Source organism: Macaca fascicularis, chromosome 1 (assembly GCF_037993035.2).
Source record: "Macaca fascicularis isolate 582-1 chromosome 1, T2T-MFA8v1.1".
Classification (NCBI taxonomy): Eukaryota; Metazoa; Chordata; class Mammalia; order Primates; family Cercopithecidae; genus Macaca; species Macaca fascicularis.
In genome coordinates, this window is record NC_088375.1 from 157567839 (window position 1) to 157589544 (window position 21706).

Sequence of the window (21706 nt, forward strand, 5' to 3'; positions counted from 1 at the left end):
AAGTTTAAAGCAGGTTATAACCTGTCTCATTTTAGCCTTCCTTTTGTTGTTGAACCACAGAAGTCAGAGCCCAAGCTGTTCTTCTGCCTTTCTGCAGATGGTATAGCATTTGTCAATATTAAATTTAATTTGTGCTAAGAGCAGTTCACTAACAGCGAAAACACAAAGCTTGCTGAACTTTACTTCACCTGTGTGCTCAGTACAGCCAGCATTAGCAAACATAATGAATTCAGCAACATTATCCTACTGAAATCTAGGTCAGCTCTGTTGATTAAAAACATTACAGGTTTAAGAACTAACCCTATAAAAACCCACTTAAAATTTTACTATGTCACAACATATTGCATTTCTTATACTTTTAAAATAGAAGGATGTGTTTATACACAATTACCAATCCAATGGGTCAACATTAAGAGGTCATCATGAACAACAGACATTTATTGAGCGCCTATTGTGTGCAAGGCACTATACTAGGTATAGGCTACAGAGACAAAGGAGAAAGAGTCTCTGCCCTCAAGGAGCTTACAATCTAAATAGACTAACAGTACACATACATAAAAAGACAAAGGACAATTCAAGGTAGTATATAATATTAGGGCACTGAGTAGAAACAAACAGGGTTTCAGCCTTTTTGCATTTGCATTTCAATACCCTGAGAAGGTGGGATGAGTGAGCTACCAAAGAGGGGCTACACTTGCTCATTTTTAAACCTTGAGACACTCTCACCTCTTTCCATTCCAAAGTACCTCTGGCATGTGCTAACACCTAGGCAATTGGTTCACACATCCTGCCCTCCAGGGCTTATTATTATAGTTTTCTTTGAGATGGTCTTCTGATAGTGTGAGCCACTGTCATGGAGCCCAGGGCTTCCCTAGTTTTAGCATTGAAGTCTGTGTCTTGGGGACCCCTCTTCTTCACTCCCCACTTGGCTCTGGGCAAACCATAATGGTACTTCTGAAGTACCAGGTATGGTAGCCAGATATAGTCCTCCCACCTACCATGGTTATTACTCTGGTAGGACCTACCCCAAATCTGTTCCCCAGATAGATTTTTAGTTTAAAAACTTACAAGGAAGACCTTAACAGTCCCAAAGTCTGCTGGTTTTAAAAAGCACACTGTAGACAAAAGAAGACAATCGGGAGAAAATGACAATAAAGAGATACAATGAGGTTTAAGAGAGAAGCAATGAGAATGGAAGAAATGATTGGGTCAGACACAAAACATACAGAGTGTTAACATCACCTCCTAACACTGCAGAGAGAGAATAGGAACATGGACCATTCTCTCAGAGTAGGTTTATTTAACAATTTGAAGCATCACCCTGGCGGAATTCAGGATATATTTCTGAAATGAGTTTGCTCTTACACAAGGACAAATATTTAGTCAGGTACCAAATGGGTGCATATGCCTTTAAATAACACTGTCTTAATCCTAACAGAAGTTCAACTTTCTCCTTCTACTTTTACTCAGCATTCATTATCTTCTAAGTTGGTAATTTTAATTTTTGAGGAGAGTTTTTATTTCAAAATGAGATTATTTCCCTCCATGCTCATGTCATTCAAACAGATCAGTAATGGAGAGAACTTCAGAAAACAAATGATACACAAATCTGGTAGTAACCTAAGGATTGTGAGAGACTACACAAATTTCTCTTTTAGGTACAGTACATTGTGTTTTGCTTTCATCTATTTTTTTTTAAAAAGAAAAGATCTTACTCTGAAATCTGACGACCTCAGAAGTCCCTGAATTGTTCAGGTTTTATGCGTAGCCCTTAGGAGTACACACCAGGGTTAGCGAAGCACAGGGACTTAGTTGAAAACGCCCATTAACGGTAATGGAAATCACACAGCTAAGTCCCCACGCAGCATGCTGAATATTTACCTCCTAATGTTCTTTTAATGTATGCTTTCTTGGGTGAATATTTACTGTAGAATATTAAATCTGAGATTCCTCTTTTTATGGGCCATTTGAAGTGATTGATTTTGTTTGCAAATTCCTGTATCTTTGCCCATAATGGCTATCTATTGTAATGGCCTCTGCCAAATGTTCTTGTGTTGAAATAACAGAAGCCATGGATCGGCCAGCTGTGGCATTGTATTACTGTGGTCTTAAAAGCTAGGAGGGAGCTGATGACACAGCTGGGAGACAGGAAAAAGGTATGTAACATAACGAGTATGACTTAGGCTTCAAACACAATCAGACACTGAAATCACTGAGGTCTATAAACATGGTTCTGTAGTCATCTTTTATATCAGAGTTTATATTTAATGGTGTTGAATAGTGTTAAGACTGACAGTCAGGAAATGGTCGTGGCAAGACAAGAATTCAATTGCCCACAACCAGGTTCATCAGCACAATCTATCAGAATTCTAGTCATTTTCTTTAATGCTATAATAAAACCACTTTGCAAGTGGTAATTTTTACACTTGTATACACCACATTTTTTAACAATATGAAATCACATATCCTAGCTACATGTAGATTTAAAACATTCCCAGTGAAGCCAGGATTTTCCGAATTTGGTCTCTTTTCATTCTTTTGAGTATTTGAGAGGGAGAAGTTACAAACAAGATGGAGCTACCATGATGGTTTTTTCTTAAAGAAAATCTACAATCTGAAGATACACAGATATGTGAGATATTATTAGATGAGGCAATATAATTACATTCTTACATACCGAAACTATGCCTTTCCAAATTTCCACAAATACAGAAATTGTCAAAGGAGCCACTTATGTTTGAGCAACATAATCTCTTCAAGTGATTATAAAGGTGGTCTATAAGTAAATTGTATAAAATTTATACACTTTTTCATATGTTGATAAAATACGATGTGTTCAGAGTCCATGCTGTGGAAGACAATGTGTTGGAATAAAATTCATAGTCCCTTTAAAAGCTATTAGAAAACTTAAAGAACATATTCCAGTATGTTTTGGACAGCCATTTCACCCTTACTGGCTTTGAACAGCCCAAGTCACACTCAACAATATCAACTTTGATTATGTTATGTGAGTACCCTGATTATGTTTGCATTTTAACAACAGTACTCCATAGAATTAATAGTACTAGTTAGTGTACTAATTAAGAAAAGGGGGGAAAGACGTGGTAATGTGATAAAGCTTCTTTAATCACAAGCCAGGTCATGTCTGTAAAACAATGTCAGTCTTCATACATAATATTTGCTGGTGCCTTCAAATTAGTTTCTCTAATGCCTTCTGAGTCATGTGTAAAGAAAACACTAGTATATTTATGAGACTATTTTTGAACAATATTACTTGTTTTAATAAAAATCTGTAATATGAATTTATCTTGGCTCTGAATAAAATTAGTCCTTTATACTCCTTCAGACCATGGAATGGTAATGAATATAATCTAAGAAGATTTGTAGTGAGTCTAAATAGTTCATAGCATCAATGAGTCGAATGATAGGGCATGTCCTTGTAGTCTCTTTTCCTCACAGAAGGGCAGCTCTGTGCTCTTGTAGCCAGGGAACCCCTTGGAAGTATGCCTTTTGTGTGTGTGTGTCTATCCTGTGTTTTTGTGTTGAGAGGCTGGGGAAGAGGTGGATGGTGATGCTTCGAGAGAAGCAGGGGGTAGATTTTAGCCCATGTGGACTGAGGAAGAAGTGTAGTTTTAACCACAAGAGTGAGATAAGTAATATGAATGTAGATAAGGCCCCCCAAAATAAGGTTGGGACCCCATTACTCCAAGTGCAGAGTCTTCAAATGGGTCAACAGAAGGCCACAAGTTTAGATTTGGGATGAAACCTAAGAGGTTTTCTGGTACAGTGACATCATTCTGCCAAAGAGGAATCCAGGGCTCAAGAGAGGACACTCACATCAATTATTACTAAAGAAAACTACCTTTAAATTTCTCTTGTTAGCATCTTTGTGTTTTAATAACATAGGTTTTGGTTTTCAATTTCGTCCTTTTGGAACATTTCTGCACATTAGAAAATGCCATTGCTATTCTTTCTATAAAAGAACAGTTTTCCTGAAGCCTAGGGGTTCAAAAAATACAACACAACATTTCCAAGTCAAATACCAATCGCATGCTAACAATGAGCATTGTGAACAGAGTAACCCAATTCTAGGCCATTTCCAACCATCATTCAGGATTAAAGAGTTAGGAAGGATAAATTACCACATAATCATAATCTATAAAAATACTGGCCTAGATTGCACTAAAAAACTCTCAATAAATAAATATTGGACATTTGCTTTATGAAAGTCAGCGGAGATGTGCTCTTCAGAAATCATGTCCATAGTTTCAGCCTGCTTTTTACAAATCACACATACACAGTCTAACAGATAACAAAGGTTATAGAACAGGAAAGAATACAACTTGATAGAAAAATGTCTTTGACACGGTGTTTCTATAAAGGAATGCAACTAATATTGTTGAGTTGCTTATGTTGCAGTTTCAAAGGCAATACTAAGAGATCCAAAATGTTTTTAGCCATAGTGGTATAACTGAATTGAGTGTTCAGCTCCTAAGTAACACCATTGAAGGGGACAACACTCATTAGAATGCATTAATTCTGGAATTTTTCCTTACAATCCAACTGCACTGCTTTGTCACGCCTGGTAGGCATCTGTCCATGGTACTTCCTGAGGAGTGAAGCTGTTTTCTGCTACCCTTTCCTGTCTGGTAGCTCAGGAAGTTCAGGGTCTCGGTGTCTGATGCAGTGAATACTTGGGATTACAGTCTGGCACGCTCAGTCCTTAGAACACAGGTTTATTCTCAGGATGATTTATAGCAAGTGATTCTGGTTTCCAGTCTGGTTGAAAAAAGTGAATATTGAATGTCCGTGCCCAGTTCTTAAAGACTCGTTTCTCTGTGATAAAGCGGTGATGACTGCCCTTGCGTCCTCGCTCATGGGAGAGGTACATTGTACATTCATCAGGTCCAAAAGGTTCATAATAATGATAAGGTACTGAAGGGTGATTGCGATCCCTGTAGGAGGAAATTGAGATAACTGATTAAAGGAAATTTTTTTTTCCTTTGACTGATTGAGGTAAGATGTTATCTTTAATAAGCTGATAAACACAAATTGTATTTTCTAGTTAAATGAGTTTCGACAAATGGTTTTTCTGATTACACAGTAAGGAAGTGGAGAGGTTTTGAGGTGGTGAAATAAAATCAGTGACCATCATTTTCATCAAAAAGATTGAAAATCAGCTGCAGAATGTTCAGTCTCCTCAGAGTTAGACCCTACATATTAATGAGTGACAACAATAGTATTATTTTCACTTTTCTTACTGTCTATTTACCACATGCAGCTGTAGAGATATTACCAAAACAAAATATGTCATTCCCATTCCCCACTACACTAAGCTTCCAGATGCTTCCAGTTATACAGAGAGCATGTCTGCTGGGGTGCATTATGATGTGGCTCCTCTTCCAAGTCTTCTCCTAATCCACTCAGCCTTGTTCACTATGTTCCCACCATACTGGCCTTTCCGGTCAACTCTGCCATGCTCATCCCTACTTCAGGGCCTTTGCACTTGATGGCAGTCACTTGCCTGGAATACTCTGAGTTCGCTCCTCACCATTGGGTGTCAGCTCAAATAATATCCTTCTCTGAGAGGCCTTACCTGACACTTGCTCCCCTCACTTCATCTCACTTGAATTCATTTTCTTTATAGCATCAATTGCTCTCTGAAATTGTTGTTACTGTTTACTTGTTTATTGGGTGTTCATGATGGCAGTGTTTTGTCTTATTCCTAGAATAGTCCCTGGTAGGTGCTCAATAAATAATTTTAAAAATTCTGTTGTTGAAAGAAATGTATATAGAATTAGCAGCTAAACAGCAAACTTCTAAAGACACTTTCTTCTCTGAGTATGGAAAGTTGATTATCCTAGCTTGATCCTATGGGAGAAAAAGGAAGACAGCAAGCAAGAGGCCACAATTTTTCTTTTGGCACTTCAGATGGCCTATGTACTCAAAGTCTACAGTATTTTAGTCCAGAAACTCTACATCCTCAGTCCTTGCTTGGTGGCCTGAGAATCTCCAAGTGTTTTTCTGCCTCTATATCTCTGTCTCAGCCTCAAACAGGAAACACTAGCTCATTTCTTCAAGATGTGTGCACAGGGTTAATATGTGGGGGTGGTAGGTGCCCTTGTTTTAGGGTTAATACAATATTTACACACCAAAGAGTTTTGGTCTCAGACTGGTTTCTATAATAGGCTAATCTACCCCACCTCTTCTGTCTTTTGAAGAATGAATGGTAAGATTAGTCAAGGTTTCTTGGCAGACAAACTCTCCTAATTTGAGCTATGCTCAGCAACTGGCCTTGTTGCAGAGACTAAGAAGAGAAGACCCAGGCTTCTCAGCATCTTGCAAATCATCTTTCAGAGCCTGATGCCCTAGGGTTCCCACTTTGGTCACCTGGGCTCTCCTCTAAGTATAATAACTTGGTTTCCCAAAGATGCTCATCCTGCCAGACACCTATTTGTTTTCTTCAGAGGAGATCAATACACAAATAGCTTTTAGAGTAGCAACTTTACTGGGGTCAGGGATTGAAGTCTTTTATCAAGAGGGGTGTCATGTTTGTGGCTCTGACAACAATAAACCTTTGAGCTGTTTCTCCTCTTAGGTTAAAGTTCTTCCAGGAAGAGAGATTTATTTTTGTCATGCAGCATCTAAACATTCCTTATCCTGGCTTGGATGCTATGCTAAATTAACACTTTGCATCTCTAATACGCTTGTCTTGGAATTATCTCTATGCTCTATAGTGAAACACTGGATCCTTTCCTGACTAGTTATTGCAGATTTTATTAATTTACTTACCCTAGAAATTGGAATCCCATTAAAATTTTAATAGAATGTGTTTTCAATACAGAGAATGCCTGCTAACAAAAATTCAGGTTGAAGCTGACCACTACGAAGAAAAAAATAAGAATTTGTGAGACATATCTTCCCATATTCATATGGCATAAATTGGGGGAACCATGCCAATTTCATGTTGCCATGGTATGCCTGGGGTTAAGCTTTTGTTCCATCGCAAATCACTTTTTAAATCTGATTCATCTAAGTTTTGGACATTTTATTGGCATCAATCTGACTAAAGAAACAATTAGGTTTCTAAAAATATCATGAGATTGATTTGGCACCTAGGAGTGGAGGGTAATTGGAAACCAGCTAAAGATGCTATAGGATCAATTTCCTTATTCAAGAAGACCATCTCTTTGGAAAAAAAACTTATCTGACTCTATATTGATCCCCTAAAAGGAGAATTAAATTTACATATTTGGTTACTGTGATTTCAGAGGTGTCAAGATAAGTTATTCATGTAAGCGAGTTGTTTCCACATGTTAAAACTCTGTCTAAGCATCAGAAAAGTGCTTTCTGGGAGTCGGAAGGCAGAGCTGGAAACTGCAGGAACATCTCCCCCAGCTGTGAGCCTGCCATCAGCTGGAATTCACTAAATTCACTATGCCATTTAGAAAGACACTCCTAGCTGAAGGTCTTACTTCCTTGGGTCTTTTCTCAAACCTGACTTTCTAAAGGCTGCCCTAGTTTTTTCTTCCTTCACCTGACCTCAGTGAAAACTATGATAAACATCAGCAGAATTTCCACACGAGGAAGCAGTTGTAAAAGGGATTCTGGTGCTCAAGTTCCCATTGTGGGCCCGGTAAGCTGAAGGAAAGGATATGTGGGCTGGGGAGGCAGGAATGGAGATGACCACAGAGCCGGTTCCCCAAGTGGCTGCAGCCTGCCATCCACATTCTGACAGCCAGTTTGAGAACAAGCCCTGCAGAATGATGTGAGGAAGAATTTTTTTTTTTTTCTTTTTAGAGGGAGCAGGTGGGGAGAGTGAGGGAACTAACACTTAGTGCACTTGGGGAGCTTTAAGGAAATACCTATGCTCCATCCCTCTAGACTCTGGTTCAGATGACTTGGAGAGGAACTCAGGCACAGGTATTTTAGAAAGTGTCTTAGGTTTGAATCAAAATAAAAAATGTCAGTATTGGATTATAAAACCAATAAAATAAAATAAATATCCATGAGTCCATGATAATTTCAATAAATAACTGAATAAATAAATGGAGGAGAAGAAACAGCATTTCATGACAGAAAAATTCCAATAAACAATGTAGAAAGAATGAGGGACTAGGAAACCATCCTCAGAACGTTGCAGTAATTGTTGCAGGCAAGATGCACCAATGAATGGGATATTAATGGGGAAAAAGATGAGGAGAAATAGGCTATCTGCATAACCTGAAAGTATCTCTCCCAAGTTATTTATTAATGACAAAGGGAAAAACAGTAACTTTACAATGGGTAAGCCCAGCAGACATTGCCTTAACCAAGTGATGAAGGTTAACATTGCCAGTAATAAGACATACGGACATCACATACTTCCTGTTATGAGATTCTGGGAAGGGCCTATGGCTTCTGTGGTATCCTTCCCAGTAATGCATAACCTCAATCTAAGCACAGAAAAACATTAGATAAACCCCAATTGAGGGACATTCTATGAAATACCTGACTAGTACTCGTCAAAAGTGTCATGAAATGCAGGGAAAGCCTGAGGAACCGCCATGGATTTAGAGACTAAGGACACCTGATAAATAAATGCAAAGGGAACCTGGATTCGTTCTTGGAGGAGATAAAGGACATTAGTAGAGAAACTGGTAAAATGTAGTTTAGCTGACCATTGTACTGATGTTAATTTCTTACTTTTGATAATTGGACCACAGGAACGCAAATCCGCTTTAGCGGAAGCTGGATAAAGGTTATATGAACTCTCAATACTATTTTTGCAATCTTGCTGTAACTCTAAGATGATTTAAAACAAAAATAAACATATATTTTTAAATAATACATATCATAACAACAAAGCTCCTTAGAAGATTCTAATGGTGGAAAGCTCCTTGAGATTCTAATATGCAGCCAAGTTTGAGACAACTGATTTTGTAAGTACCTGCTCAACCTCTGTGCTTAACTGGTGTGAGCTCCTTTACATCCCCATCAGCCCTCTGAGGCAAATATTGCAGCCCCCGTTTGATAGGGAGCATCTGACGCCCAGGGAGACAGTCCACTGCCTGGCTTTCAGCACACAACCTCACTCATTGTCCATCCAAGCTGCTGGAGTTGACCATTTCAGCTCAGAGCACAGTGCTCGGCACTCCACATATACTCACTTATTTAGTCCTTACAACACCCCTATAAGAGAGTGTCAGTCCATTTTGCGTTGCTATAAAAGAATACCCAAGTCTGGGTAATTTATAAAGAAAAAAGGCTTATTTGGCTCATGATTCTGACGTCTGGAAAAATTCAAGATTGGGCATCTGGTGAGAGCCCCAGGCTGCTTCCACCCCTAGCAGAAAGTGAAGGGGAGCTGGCTGGCGTGTGCAGAGATCACAAGGCGAGAGAGGAAGAAGAGAAAGGGAGAGGTGCCAGGCTCTTTTTAACAACCAGCTCTGTTGGGAGCAAACAAAATGAGAACTCATTCATGCCCCACCCCAGGGAGGACACTAATCTATTCATGAGGGATCTGCCCCCATGACCCAAACACCTGCCACTAGGCCCCACCTCCAACATTGAGGATCAAATTTCAACATGAGATTTGGTGGGAACAAACAAAACATATCCACACTATAGCAGAGAGTTACTATTAGCACCCCTACTCTGCAGACAAGGAAACTCATGCACAGGAAAACTGAAGTTTCGCAGCCAAGGTTTGGACCAAAGCCAGTTGACTCCAGACTCTGTACTCTTAAGAGTGAGGTTCTGTGTCTCGGAAAAACTCCTGTCCCCCAGGTGGGGTTTCTGTACTAACGGCACCCAGGTTTCGCGGGCATCAACAGCGTGTGGTTGAAAGCAGCTTGTCCTTGCTGCTTTCCTCTGAGCTCTTGCTACAGAGGAGCCCCGTGTGTGGTGCTTGTGATCTGCTCAGGGTGTTAAACAGAGGCTTTGTGCTCATGTACAGTTCTGCCCATCAGTGCTAATGGCAGCAGGGGTTTGTAACGTTCCACTTTTTGACTCATCTAAAGCTAAGTTTTACAACTGAAAAAAACCTCATAACCCTAACAAGCAAGGGAAGACACTTCCATTTCTGGGTACTGACGAGGTGTAGGACATGTTGCTCCAAAATATGGTACCTTGGCATTTGAGGAAACAACAGAAGCAGGGAGATCACTTTTGCCTCCCTTCACCCTTCTCCTCTGATGCAGGTCATAAAAGATTTCTTTGCCCTCCTCTAAAGTAGGTCGTAAAGCTTCATTCCAGTGGTACCCTCCATATACCCGGAGGAAAGGAACATCCCTATCCTCAAAGACAAGGAAATGCCAAAAAGAATCTGAACAAACAGACCTTGCTACCTCCCCCCACCCACCCTGGTTTATTACCATTAGATCACACCTTCTTTGTCCAATCCTACTTCTTCACAACTATCCACTTCCTCATCAAACTTAGCATAAAAATAAGGAGATCTCCCTGTTTCTTTGGCTCTTCATTTCTGAAGGCTCTGGTGTCACGTAAAATTTATATTAAATAAATGTGTATGCTTTTCTCTCGTTAATCTGTCTTTTGTCATAGGAGACTCGGCAAAGAACCTATGGTGGAGGAGGAAAAGAAATTGCTTTTTCTCTCCTATAGTATGATCTAGGTTGACCCTGCCCACTGGGTTTGGGGCTGGACTAGGCAGAAGGCTGCAAATATCCTGAGGAAAGAATGGTGTCTTGGCCTCTTTCTAGAACTCTTAGACATTCTCTTTAAACACATTTCTATTCTTGGTGCGGTACCTGGCATATAGTAGGTACTCAGGAAATGTTTGAAGAATAGAGAGAATAGAGTTGAATTAATAGCTGTGAAGCTGCTAGGTTGTTCTGCAACTGGCTTGCACTGGGGGCTTTGGTGACACTATGAGGTGTTGAGAAGAAAATATTCTTGCAGCAGTCCTTCCCAAGCATCTGTCACAGTCCTGGAGGTGCACTGAGCCACCCTTATTCTACTGCCTTAATTTCTGGTCCTTGGATCTTCTTTTGGGAGGAAAAGAGCTGTATACCTTGGAAGCCCATGGAATAGCATTGTGTGTCTGGGTGCATGGAGCACCAAGAGCCTGCAGCTGCCCACCCTTCATGGGACAAAGAGCTACAGTGAATCACCCAAGCCCCACCCTCACCCTGGAAGAAACACAACCATATATTTTAAGTCTACTTCATAAAACGTAAACCACATGGGTGGCATTGCCATTCCACACCCGTCTTCTGTAAGTAAGCTTCCGATTCTACCCGGTGGACTGTCGCCAAGTAAGAACTTTCCCTGTTAGGCTGGCAGCTTTATTAATGTTCACTAGCTAATAATTCTGGCAGCATCAACTCTCTGATATTCACGATACCTTTGAGATGTCCTTCACATTACAGATGAGATATTAATTTAGTTCCATGACAGTGATCACTCTGAATCATTACCCCGCTAATTAATACTCAAGAAACGATGGGTAACAGAGAGTTGTAAACTTGGTAATGTGCTAAGTATGACCAGAAATAAGATTATTAGGTAGAATTTAAATGCTTGGCCCATTATTATCACAAATAATTTACAATGGAAAATGAGATTAAATACTCAGCATAACTTAGTTTGGAAAGCAACGACAACAGATCTTTTCACGCAATTTATAGGCCATCTAGAGAGAATGAATTTGGCTTACAGTATGGATACGGCATGATTTAAGAGTCCACTGTCCACAGAATAATATATTTTGATGTTGTCTCTGGTGCAACATGGCATTAATTTTCTCTAGCTTCCTGAACTTTGATGTGCCTGAAGTCTGGTGATACAGGCAGGGTGGGGGACTGATGCCTGAGCCCCTCTTTGAGTACCCAGAGCTGGCTCTGGCTGAAAATAAAACAAGGTGGCCTCCATTGACTTCTGGGGCCCCCTCAAAATCTGAATTTGCTAGTTAGAGTTTTAATGTGCCTGGCACTTTTGGTGTTGCAGTAATAATGTTTAGAATCAATCTCTTAAACACCCCCATGGACAAGGCTTATTTTTGTTTCTCATTGAACTAATCTGTACTGAAGATACACTCTATGCCAGACACAATGACAAGTGCTAATGATACAAATGTGGATTGATACAGGGGACTCTTCTTAAGGAGCCTAGAGTCAAACAAAGGAGATGGACAAACCAATCAGTGAGATGGTACAGGGCAGAGGTAGACGGAGGCCCAGTGGGCCCAGTAGGTCTGACTCAGACAGGGCTAGGGAGAGCTGAGAAGGAAGGGCTGCTGTATCTGAAACAGTGAACTGAAGGATTAAGAGCATTGGCTCTTGAGCCCTGAAGATCATATTCAAATCCCAGCTCTGCTATTTATTTGCTCTATGACCATGGGCAGCTGTTTCATGTCTTTAAGCTTTCTACGTAAAATGGTGATATTAATGATGCTTACCTCATAAGATTATTATAAGGCTCAAGGAAATAATGCATGTGTTCATGTTAAGCACAGAGCCAGCATGAGGTATGTGCACAACAAATATCAGCCATTAATGTTATTAGTGAAGAGCTGGTGGGAAACCAGCCAGCTTAAGGAAGTAGGGGATGGGCAGTCCAAACTGAGGGCATAGGAACAGGTGTCTGTAGGGTGAGTTGCTTTACGAGTTTTTCAGTAAGGTTGAATAAACAAATAAACACATAAATCTGCATCAATAGAGAAGATGTGACTAAAGTGGTATGCAGAAGCCATAACTTGAAGGTCTTGTGTGCTAACATAGGGAGTGTGAACTCTTCTCAGAAAGAGGTCACTCAGGAGTTTTAAGTAACTCCCTGAAGTTAGATTTGTCATCTAGCAAGGCAGTCATGTTTGGAGAGGAAGACAAGAGTTGGAGAGAGCAGTCCAGGAGGCTATCGCAGTACGAAATGAAAGATGCTGCATGCCATTCAAATGACTTTGCGTCAGTTAGATTCTGCTAGATCTTGAATGAGATATGTCTGTCATCTGCCACCATGGCCATTTATATGTCCACCACTTCCATTTGTGGTTTTAAATATGAAATGTGATGCTATCTTTCTTCCTAAGAAGTCCATGGGCTTAATACTTTAAGTGGGTACCAGAAGTTTTCTTGCCAATGAATGACTCCTAGAAGTAACACTGGCCCGTTGGGTGAGATGAGAAGGCAGACCTCCAGGACAGCAGATGGGAAATGACTCTCCAGCCTACCCATACTTCCCCTTGGGGATCAGGCACTCACGGATTGCTTGGCTGTTTGCACCCCCAAGATATAATTCAGCTCTTCTCTCTCTGTCCCACTGCCTCCCCTCCCTCACACCATGCATATGACAGCTGACATTCTCTTTGGGACAATAAGAAGGTGATGATTCCACTCTCCTGAAAAGTGTGAAAGAGTTTGATTTAGATCGGAAAGCAGCATGGTTGTGTCTTAGACTAGAGGTTGTTAAAGTTCTTATTTGTCAAAGGATCTTCTGCTGAAAAGAAATCTTATACAATAGCCCGTATGCAAACAGAGCCAAGTGGGTCTGCCCCTGACCAAGTAGGGTGGAAGGGTCCAATATTCCTGTTGTCCTAGCTCCTTATCCGTGTGCCACCTGATAGAATCAGAGGAATGCAAGGACTTCTCTGAGTCTAGTTTGAAAGTTGGAGACAGATGGTCCAATAAAGCTCAGTGGGTCAGATGCTACTGACAGGCAGAGAGTGAACATCATCTCCCACTGGCACCTCGAGTAACCTTCTGTACCTCATGATTGAACTGTGGTCAAGTGAGTCTCAGGCGACTGAAGACAGAGACCCTGTCTCATTCATCTCTGGTTACCTGCCTGGTGCCCAACACGAGTTAGTGGAATGAATAAAAGGCTTGTGGTTTATTTAGTTAGTGACTTTTTTGAGGGTACTAATTGTGTCTTACGGTCTGAAATGGTTAATTTGCCCAAACTGAACAGTTGGCTCTCTTTTTGTCTGCTAAAATCTGCTCCATGTGGCTAGCTCTTCATTGCAGTGAGACACTGCGAACTTTAGGGAAGCTATAGAAAGGCTAGGCACACTTTGAGCAGCCCATGAGATGCCCTGAAAGGAGCTGGAGGCCACATAATGCCAGTTCCGTAAAATGCGCCAGTGAGTATCTACAATTGCAGATCAGTGAATCCCTTCACCCCATAACTTTCTGTGTACTGAACAGACCCTGGGACTTTGCTAAGCATTCTTCGTCTACGACTTCATGCAATTATCATATAAACTCACAATGCAAGAGAGTTTATATGATAACTGTCATCACCATTTTGCAGGTAAGGCTTCTGAGATGCAGCATTAGGTAACTTGCCCAGTATCAGTCACTAAGCCTCAGTGAGTTCAAGTAACTTTCTCAAGGTCAGAGTTTCTGAGAGGCAGAAATGGTTATTTTTATCCATACACAACACACTTTACTATAGCACTACAGAGAGCAGAGGACACAACCATTCATTCCCTTGATATTTATGAAGTATCTGCCATATGCCAGGAGAGTAAATATCTACTGTCCTGTGTTCTAGGTCTCAAACACTGAACTAAACACACAAAACTCTGCTCTCAGGGAGGCTAGATTCCAGTGGCCCCAGCCAGTGTGAGCTCTGCCACCTCACAAAACCATCCACAACCATTTTTGGCCCTGGCGATAGCTTACCTCCTTAAGCCATGGAGCTCATGATACATGCACCATGTTTTCAGCCCCTAATAGTTCTCTGCTTCTTTCAAAATAAATATAAAAGAGGGAATGGTCAGATGAGTAGCAGACTACCATACCAGTTGCTTTTCCATTCTCTGGTGGTGAGGAAGGTACTGTTTACAGACTCATTTGACTCTTAGATGAAGATTGCAAAAGCTGCCTCTTTTTATAGTCACATGGTAAGTGGCTTTGCTGCGTTCTTTATATTCTAGCATGGTTAAGACTTATTATAAGCTTCCAGGAGGCAAGGATCTGTGTCTTCTTCTTTGAAGCCCCCTTAAGTTTTTTTTTTTTTTGGGACAGAGCCTCACTTTGTCGCCCAGGCTGGAGGGCAGTGGAACGATCTCGGCTCACTGCATCCTCCGCCTCCCAGATTCAAGCAGTTCTCATGCCTCAACCACCCGAGTAGCTGGGATTACAGGTGCACACCATCATGCCTGGCTAATTTTTCTATTTTTTGTAGAGACAGGGTTTCGCCATGTTGGCCAGGCTGGTCTTGAACTCCTGAGCTTAAGCAATTTGCTTGCCTCAGCCTACCAAAGTGCTGGGATTACAGCCATGAACCACCACGCCCAGCCCCTTGCTCAAAATTCTTGGTATCTTTCAGGGAAACTCTCAAGTGCTTGGGATAATGTTAATAATATAAATTATTTTACATATCTTATTAATATTAATGATATTGATACTCTTTCCTGAATACTGTGTGCGAGGAGCTGCATCCAACACTCTACATCTGTTATCTCATTTAATTATCACCATGACCTGCTTATTCTTCTTCTTATTTTCTTATACCCATTTTACAAACAAGGAAAACAAGGCTCAAGGCCCCACAATTCGAAACTGGATGCCCGGTGGTCCAGTCAACATGTCCTGGAAATGCAGATGAATGGAACGGGGGAATTCATCTGTGCCACTCCTGGTCTTCTTTCTTACCCTTCCTTAAACAGGCTTTATGACTGAGCAGGATGCTGTCTCCAGCACTGAACCCTTCCTCCACATGACACTCTCCACTTCTCTGACAGAACTTGGGCATAGGGGTCCTTTTGAAGAGTTCTTGCTGAAACCGTCTTGTGCAAACAACTATCAAACCTTTGGGGATGATGGCTTAGGAAGAGAAACACGGAGCCAGTGGCAATATATAAAGCATTGACATTATCTTAATTTCTTTGTTAGTATTTTCCATAAATTGTTTCCATCCTACCGTACATGAAGTCATGATGAACTAACTCTGAGTAGGAGAAATGACAGGTTAACTTGCCTTTCATTTGTTTTCCATAATAAATGGAATATTTCCTTGAACACTTGAAGTCATTAACATTTCAATTTATTCATGCTTTTTCTTTCTGGCATCCTAATGGCAATATTGCTTAATTATATCTGCTGTATAACCATCAACGTTGATGGCTCTTTGCATGCCCATAAGTGCCATTCTCACTGTCTCTGTTAGCCTGTTGGTTTGAGGAGGCGGTTTGCTTTTTTATGCCATTCTACTTACTTTTTCGAGTATAGATTGTTAAGCAGGGACACTGGGCCAGTGAATTAAGTGAGGCAGCACTGGGTGAGGATCCAAGCTAAGTTGCCTTGTGCTTGCCATGTACTTACTAGGCGCTGTTCCAAGCATTTCACATGTATTAGCTTATTTACTCTGCCTACAGGCCTTTGAGGCAGAGTCTATTATTATCACATCCACGTCTATGGATGAGGAAGCTGAGACCTAGAGACACTAAGTGACTTGTTCAAGGTCGTACTAGGTGGGTAAGTGACCAGGCCAGGCTTTACACCTGTGTAGCCTAGCCCCAGCATTTCTGACCCTGACCTTACATCAAAGGTCTGCTCTGTCTGTACTTCTCTCTCCTTCTTTGTGGCCTGAGTCTTCCATATCAATTAGTATTGTTGCTGTGTTGGATCTTTGGGTTAAAAAGACAGAAAAGTGGCAAAATGGTAATGGGATGATTAGATGCTGTTTCTCATCTTTGCTTTAAACCTCCAAATTGCAGCTTTTGCCTAAAGACTCATGGCCTTCAAGACATTGTTAGAAAAAATAAACAAATAAAACACCAGATGGTGTAAGTAAGCACGCATTTTAAAAAGCAAGTTTAAAATGACCCCCACCCCAGCTTTTGCCATTTGAAGATCAGGATTCAGGCCACATGCAGGCCATCAGGCATTCCCAAAAACTAGGATATTTTCTGGGATTTCTGGTCTCACTATTTTAAATTACAGGTGAGTTTTCAAGCAGGCTTCCAAAAATCAGGCCCTGAATATTGCCGAGTGCATCTGTGGTATGCCCTGAACTCTGCCTGGGCACATGCCAGGAGGAAAGTTAAGGTGGCAGCAGAGATGTGTGCATGTTCCCATTAAAATGACACCTCAAATTAATTATGCCTTTGCTTTTGGCCTTAGAAGTGCAAGCCCAGGCCACTGATGTGGTAAGGGAAGGAGGCTCAGAGGAATATTTTAATTTTAGAAAAAAGGTCTTACTGTCAACGGAATTGCTCTCTTTAATTCATTAAAAAATTATAACATTCCTTTGAAATGAGAGTAAAACTAATATTTCTTAATACTTGCTCATCGTTAATATTATGCCAATTATTGCATTACTTTTGGCTGATAAATATTCAGAGGATAAATGAAGCCCACAAGATGGATTTATTCTCCAGCAGTACAAATAAAAACTTTCAATATTTTATATCACATAATTAAATGCTGTTTGTTGTTTCTAGAATGAGAATTTGGGACATGCTAATTAATTGCTTCAAGAAGATAGTTAGACATGTTTCATGGTTGATATTCAGAATCAGATACTTATAAACCCTGCACAACACGGCTGATGATTTACACTTGCAGAATAAATCCTACCTGCAGAAGTCTGGGGGCACCATGCCATAAACATTGATCCTGTCACAGAGCTCCAGTGCAATTGTCATTGTGAACCAGCCAGTGCTGAGCCAAGTGTTGGATATCTTCCTGGAAGGAACAATAATTAAGTCTGCAAGCTGATAAAGTAACCATTATACCCACTACCATCTTTAATTCTTTCTGGAGTAAGGCTAACTATAAACAGAGTCTCTCCCTCTCTCCCTCCATTTGGTAAATATCTGGAACTTTGCCAAATTGACATCTCTTACTAACATCACCATATTCCACAGTACAGTCATAATTGATGTTGATGCTCATGTTGAATTTGTGACAATAAAAGATGCTCAAGGGACTTCTGCATCATCAAAGATGATGATCGGTGTTTCAGTGTTTAAGTGTATATGTTACCACAACTCAATTTCTTATGACAGTCCCCGTTTAACAACTCTTTCTTAACAAGAACACTTGAGTAACTAGAAATTCTCCTTGTTCGCCAAACAGGCTAGATAATGAGTAGCTTATTAAATATAAATAAACATGCACATGTATTTATCTATTAATCAATTGGTTGATTGACTGAACTTAGGGTGAAAGCTTGCCTTCAAGTAGACTAACACCAACATCTTGATTGAATGTCTTTCCATAAGAAGGGTACACTCAATTGGATATGGGCTAATGACCAGAGGAAAAGAGCCACAGGAATGCTTCTATTTAACTGAATATTTTCTTCATTTTACATATAAGAAAATTTTTATTAGGAGACCAATAATTGACAAAATTTAAGGAATGAACTGGTGCACCCCACCGTTCATTAATTTTCCCATTCAGACATCTGTAATGAGCTTCTACCATATGCTACGCCTTAGGATAACTGTGGAGACATAACGCCAAGGTCTAATTTGACCCTGCGAGAATGACTCAGCCTACCATGCTACACTGCTGTGGATATTAATTTCAATTCTTCGGGGGTTGCTGCTTTTACTTTTCCTTCAGTGCTTACGGCATGCCTCATTAGCCAGTTTCAAACACCTTATCCCCAAGGTCAGACTGTCTGACTTTGCCCAGCCATAGCACCATTTGTGATGTGAATAACAGAGGTGCAGGAAGGCTTTTCTATTTGCACTGTGTAGCACCCATCCTTGAGAAGAAGGAAAATTTCTTCTGTCAATCAGTTTGCATCATTATTTCCATTTCATATAAGGACCAAAAAAGAAAGAGAGAGAGAGAGAGAGAGAGAAAGGACATTTTGAAGGAGTCCTTCATTTTGTCCAATACCTGACAGCATGGGTGGCTTAGTTATCCCTGAGGATCATGGCTTCAACTTTCTATTTCTTAAGCCCTTTGGTCATTCATTCCCCTATTCCATTGTATTTTGACCTGGTAACATCCCAGGAAGCACATTTAAAAGCTCCTGGGAATAACATGGGCTGAATCTTACCTGTTTCTATCATAACCAGCTGGATGACCTGAGGCAAGTTATTGTTGATCTTTGACCCTTCATTTCTTATCTGTAAAGGAGGCATAGGAATCTCTGTCCCTGGGCTATTTGAGAGCTAAATGAGCAAGCATGCATGAAAAGCACCAAGCTTGCTGTGTTGATACATTGACATCTCTTCCTCCTCTTTTAGTTGCGAAGTTGAGCAAACAAGGTAAATAATTTCACCATTCCTTTCAGTGCTTTTTAGCAACCGTGAAGAAAATTCTTCCAACACCCTGCTACTGGGGGCTGTGTAGGGGCCACCATCAGTAGTCAGGGCAGGAATTAGGAAATTCAGAAACCTTCAGCCTACATTTGGTATTAATGATTTTCCTTCTTTCTCACGAAGGCTATATATTCATAAGACCTTTGAGACTGAAGGAGCTGGGACGGAGTAGAGCTGACTGAATGGCAAAGAGCAAGAAGAGGAAGTGGCTTCCCTTAAGTTAGAGGCTGTTTTCACCTATGGGCCATGACAATGCACTGGCCATGTGTTCTAGACCTAATCCGGGTGAGTGAATAACTGGGAGGATGTGGAACCCAGGAAGAGGATGACAGCTCACTTACAGCTTCAGGAGCCTAATCTGGGAATCATACTTATACTCCCTCTGTTTTTAGAGCTATTGGACACATGAAGGGGGACTTTCTCCAGGGGCAGAAACTCTCCCATAACTCTGGTTCTGTTTTATGTGATGTAGTAGAGATCATAAACCACAGCCTGAATACAGGAGGATGTGGCTGCACAGGAAAAGGCTTTGTGGGTAAAATGGGGAGAAGAATGCAAGGTAGAGGACGAAAGAAACTAAAGTGAAGAGTTCTTTAAAGTGACACTTAAAATTCCCCAGACTTCCTAAACAACAGCCTTTTGGGGTCACGTGCTATAGAAACGTAACATTTTGTGCTGTCTTTCTAAAACTCTTTGTTGAACTCTTTTTCTAACAAAGGAATATCTACTGTTTTTATACTTAATCAGCTGTAATGAAAGAATATGAAGAGCTGTCATGTGCTTATTAGGGAAAATTATCAGATATTCTTTTATATGATGAAGTAACACACTGAGCTGATAATTCTATAGTGCACACTAAATTACAATTAAGGGCCTTTCTGCTCCACCAGAATCTCATTTATAATCTCTATGGAAATATTCTTCCTGCAGTTATTTCATTTATGCTTCCTTTATCTAATTACTATAATATTGGTTCTGAATCATATTTTCCTAATGTACCCTTATTCAATTATAAAGTTATTTTCAAGTACAGTTACTTTTTAATATCAAAGAATACCACTTGGCCATCTAAGTCATTTGTCATACTTCTTAACTGCAGATTGTTCCTGAGCCACTTATTTCTCCACTTTTAGGGAGGGTGAAACTTCTATCAATCACAATCCATTAAATGACTCTATTTCTTCAAAATATTCACCCAAAAGGAAAGTCCTGATCATGACATCTGCAAGTTAGATATTCTGCACTTTATGTATCAGATGCTACTGTTTTGTTGGATTTCAAGAGAAGCATGCATTGAGAAATACCGTTACACCCTAAATGTTTTAGGTTTTAATTTACAGAAATAGTTTTGTCCCGAAGGGCCATTTCTGACTTGTTTCTTTCAGCTTGGAGCAGGCTCCAGGTTAAGAATATTAAGTCAATAGAGTATTGGCTTCTTTAAGATGGTTTCCTGAAGGCAAGAGGCACAAAGTTTCTGGAAGCAGCAGTGTACTCTGGCATCTTCCACATTCATAAGTGTGATTCCCCTGAGTAGGACTACGTGGACCCTGGCAGACTGACGTCTGTGGAAAGAGGCCCACCAGCCCCTCCACAAAGCTTTGGCTCCCTCCTTACCAACCAGGAAGACCAGGAAGAAAGACCGTGAGAAAAAGCTTCTCATTGGTCAGAATTTAGTGAATTTAGTGAGCAGGATATGCCTTACTGTGAGATGGCTTCCTAAAGATCCTGAGTGGCCAAAGGGTATGATGACTTAGTATCTAACTTATCAGCTTAAAATGATTTCTTAAGGAGTCCAGAACAACGTTTAATTATACTAAATAGCTAACACTGCGGCAGTGTTTTAGGAATACTTATTTAGCAATCAACCATTAAACTACAAAGAGAGAAGTGTTTTCCGTTGAGACGGTTTCTACTTATTTCGGATTTTTCAACAAGTAAAAAATGAAACGAAATAACTCCCCTCCTTCTTGATTCCTTGTAAAATGTTTTCTTGATTAAATAACTCATTCAAATGAGTGACAGTCTCTCTTATCTGTGAGTTGTAAAGGTCAATGCACGACTGGATTTTGTGGCAGCTGGCGATGATCAGAATCCCCAACGTGATCTGCTGGCTGGGCTACCCATGGTGTCTGCTGGGCCTTCCAGGGAGAAAGGCCACAGTACCAACAGCCAGCTCTTCCTCCTTCCTCCACCAGACCCATGCCCACTCCTGCCTGGGCCAGCCCTTGACTAGTCACAAGGTTTCTAGGATTTAAAAACTATTTAGCTCTTCTACACAAAGAATTTGGGGGTACTGGATTTAAGTCTTTCTTTGAGACTATTCTCTAATAATGAGTTGCTAGCCAAATAATGGATTTATTACTTTATATTCTTTATTGCATTTATCATATCACTTTATTTAAAAAAAATTTTATGAGATGGGATCTTGCTATATTGCTCATACTGGATTTGAACTCCTGGGCTCAAGTCATCTTCCTGCCT

General features: G+C 40.5%; 1 protein-coding gene across 6 annotated transcripts in view; it reads right to left on the minus strand.

Moving 5' to 3' along the window:
* Positions 1-2244: 2244 nt before the first annotated feature.
* The window catches only part of ST6GALNAC5 (ST6 N-acetylgalactosaminide alpha-2,6-sialyltransferase 5), a 194470-nt gene continuing 175008 nt past the window's right edge, over positions 2245-21706 (minus strand). For 3 of the 6 annotated variants that reach the window (XM_045368610.3, XM_045368589.3, XM_074003506.1), the window contains 2 exons: positions 17523-17630; positions 2245-4955 (listed from right to left, as the gene is read on the minus strand). In XM_045368610.3, the coding sequence (XP_045224545.1) occupies positions 17565-17630 (66 nt within the window). In that variant the 3' untranslated portion in view covers positions 2245-4955; positions 17523-17564. The remainder of the gene's footprint in view (positions 4956-17522; positions 17631-21706) is intronic. The other 3 variants (XM_045368617.3, XM_045368598.3, XR_010577621.2) reach the window with 2 other exon arrangements.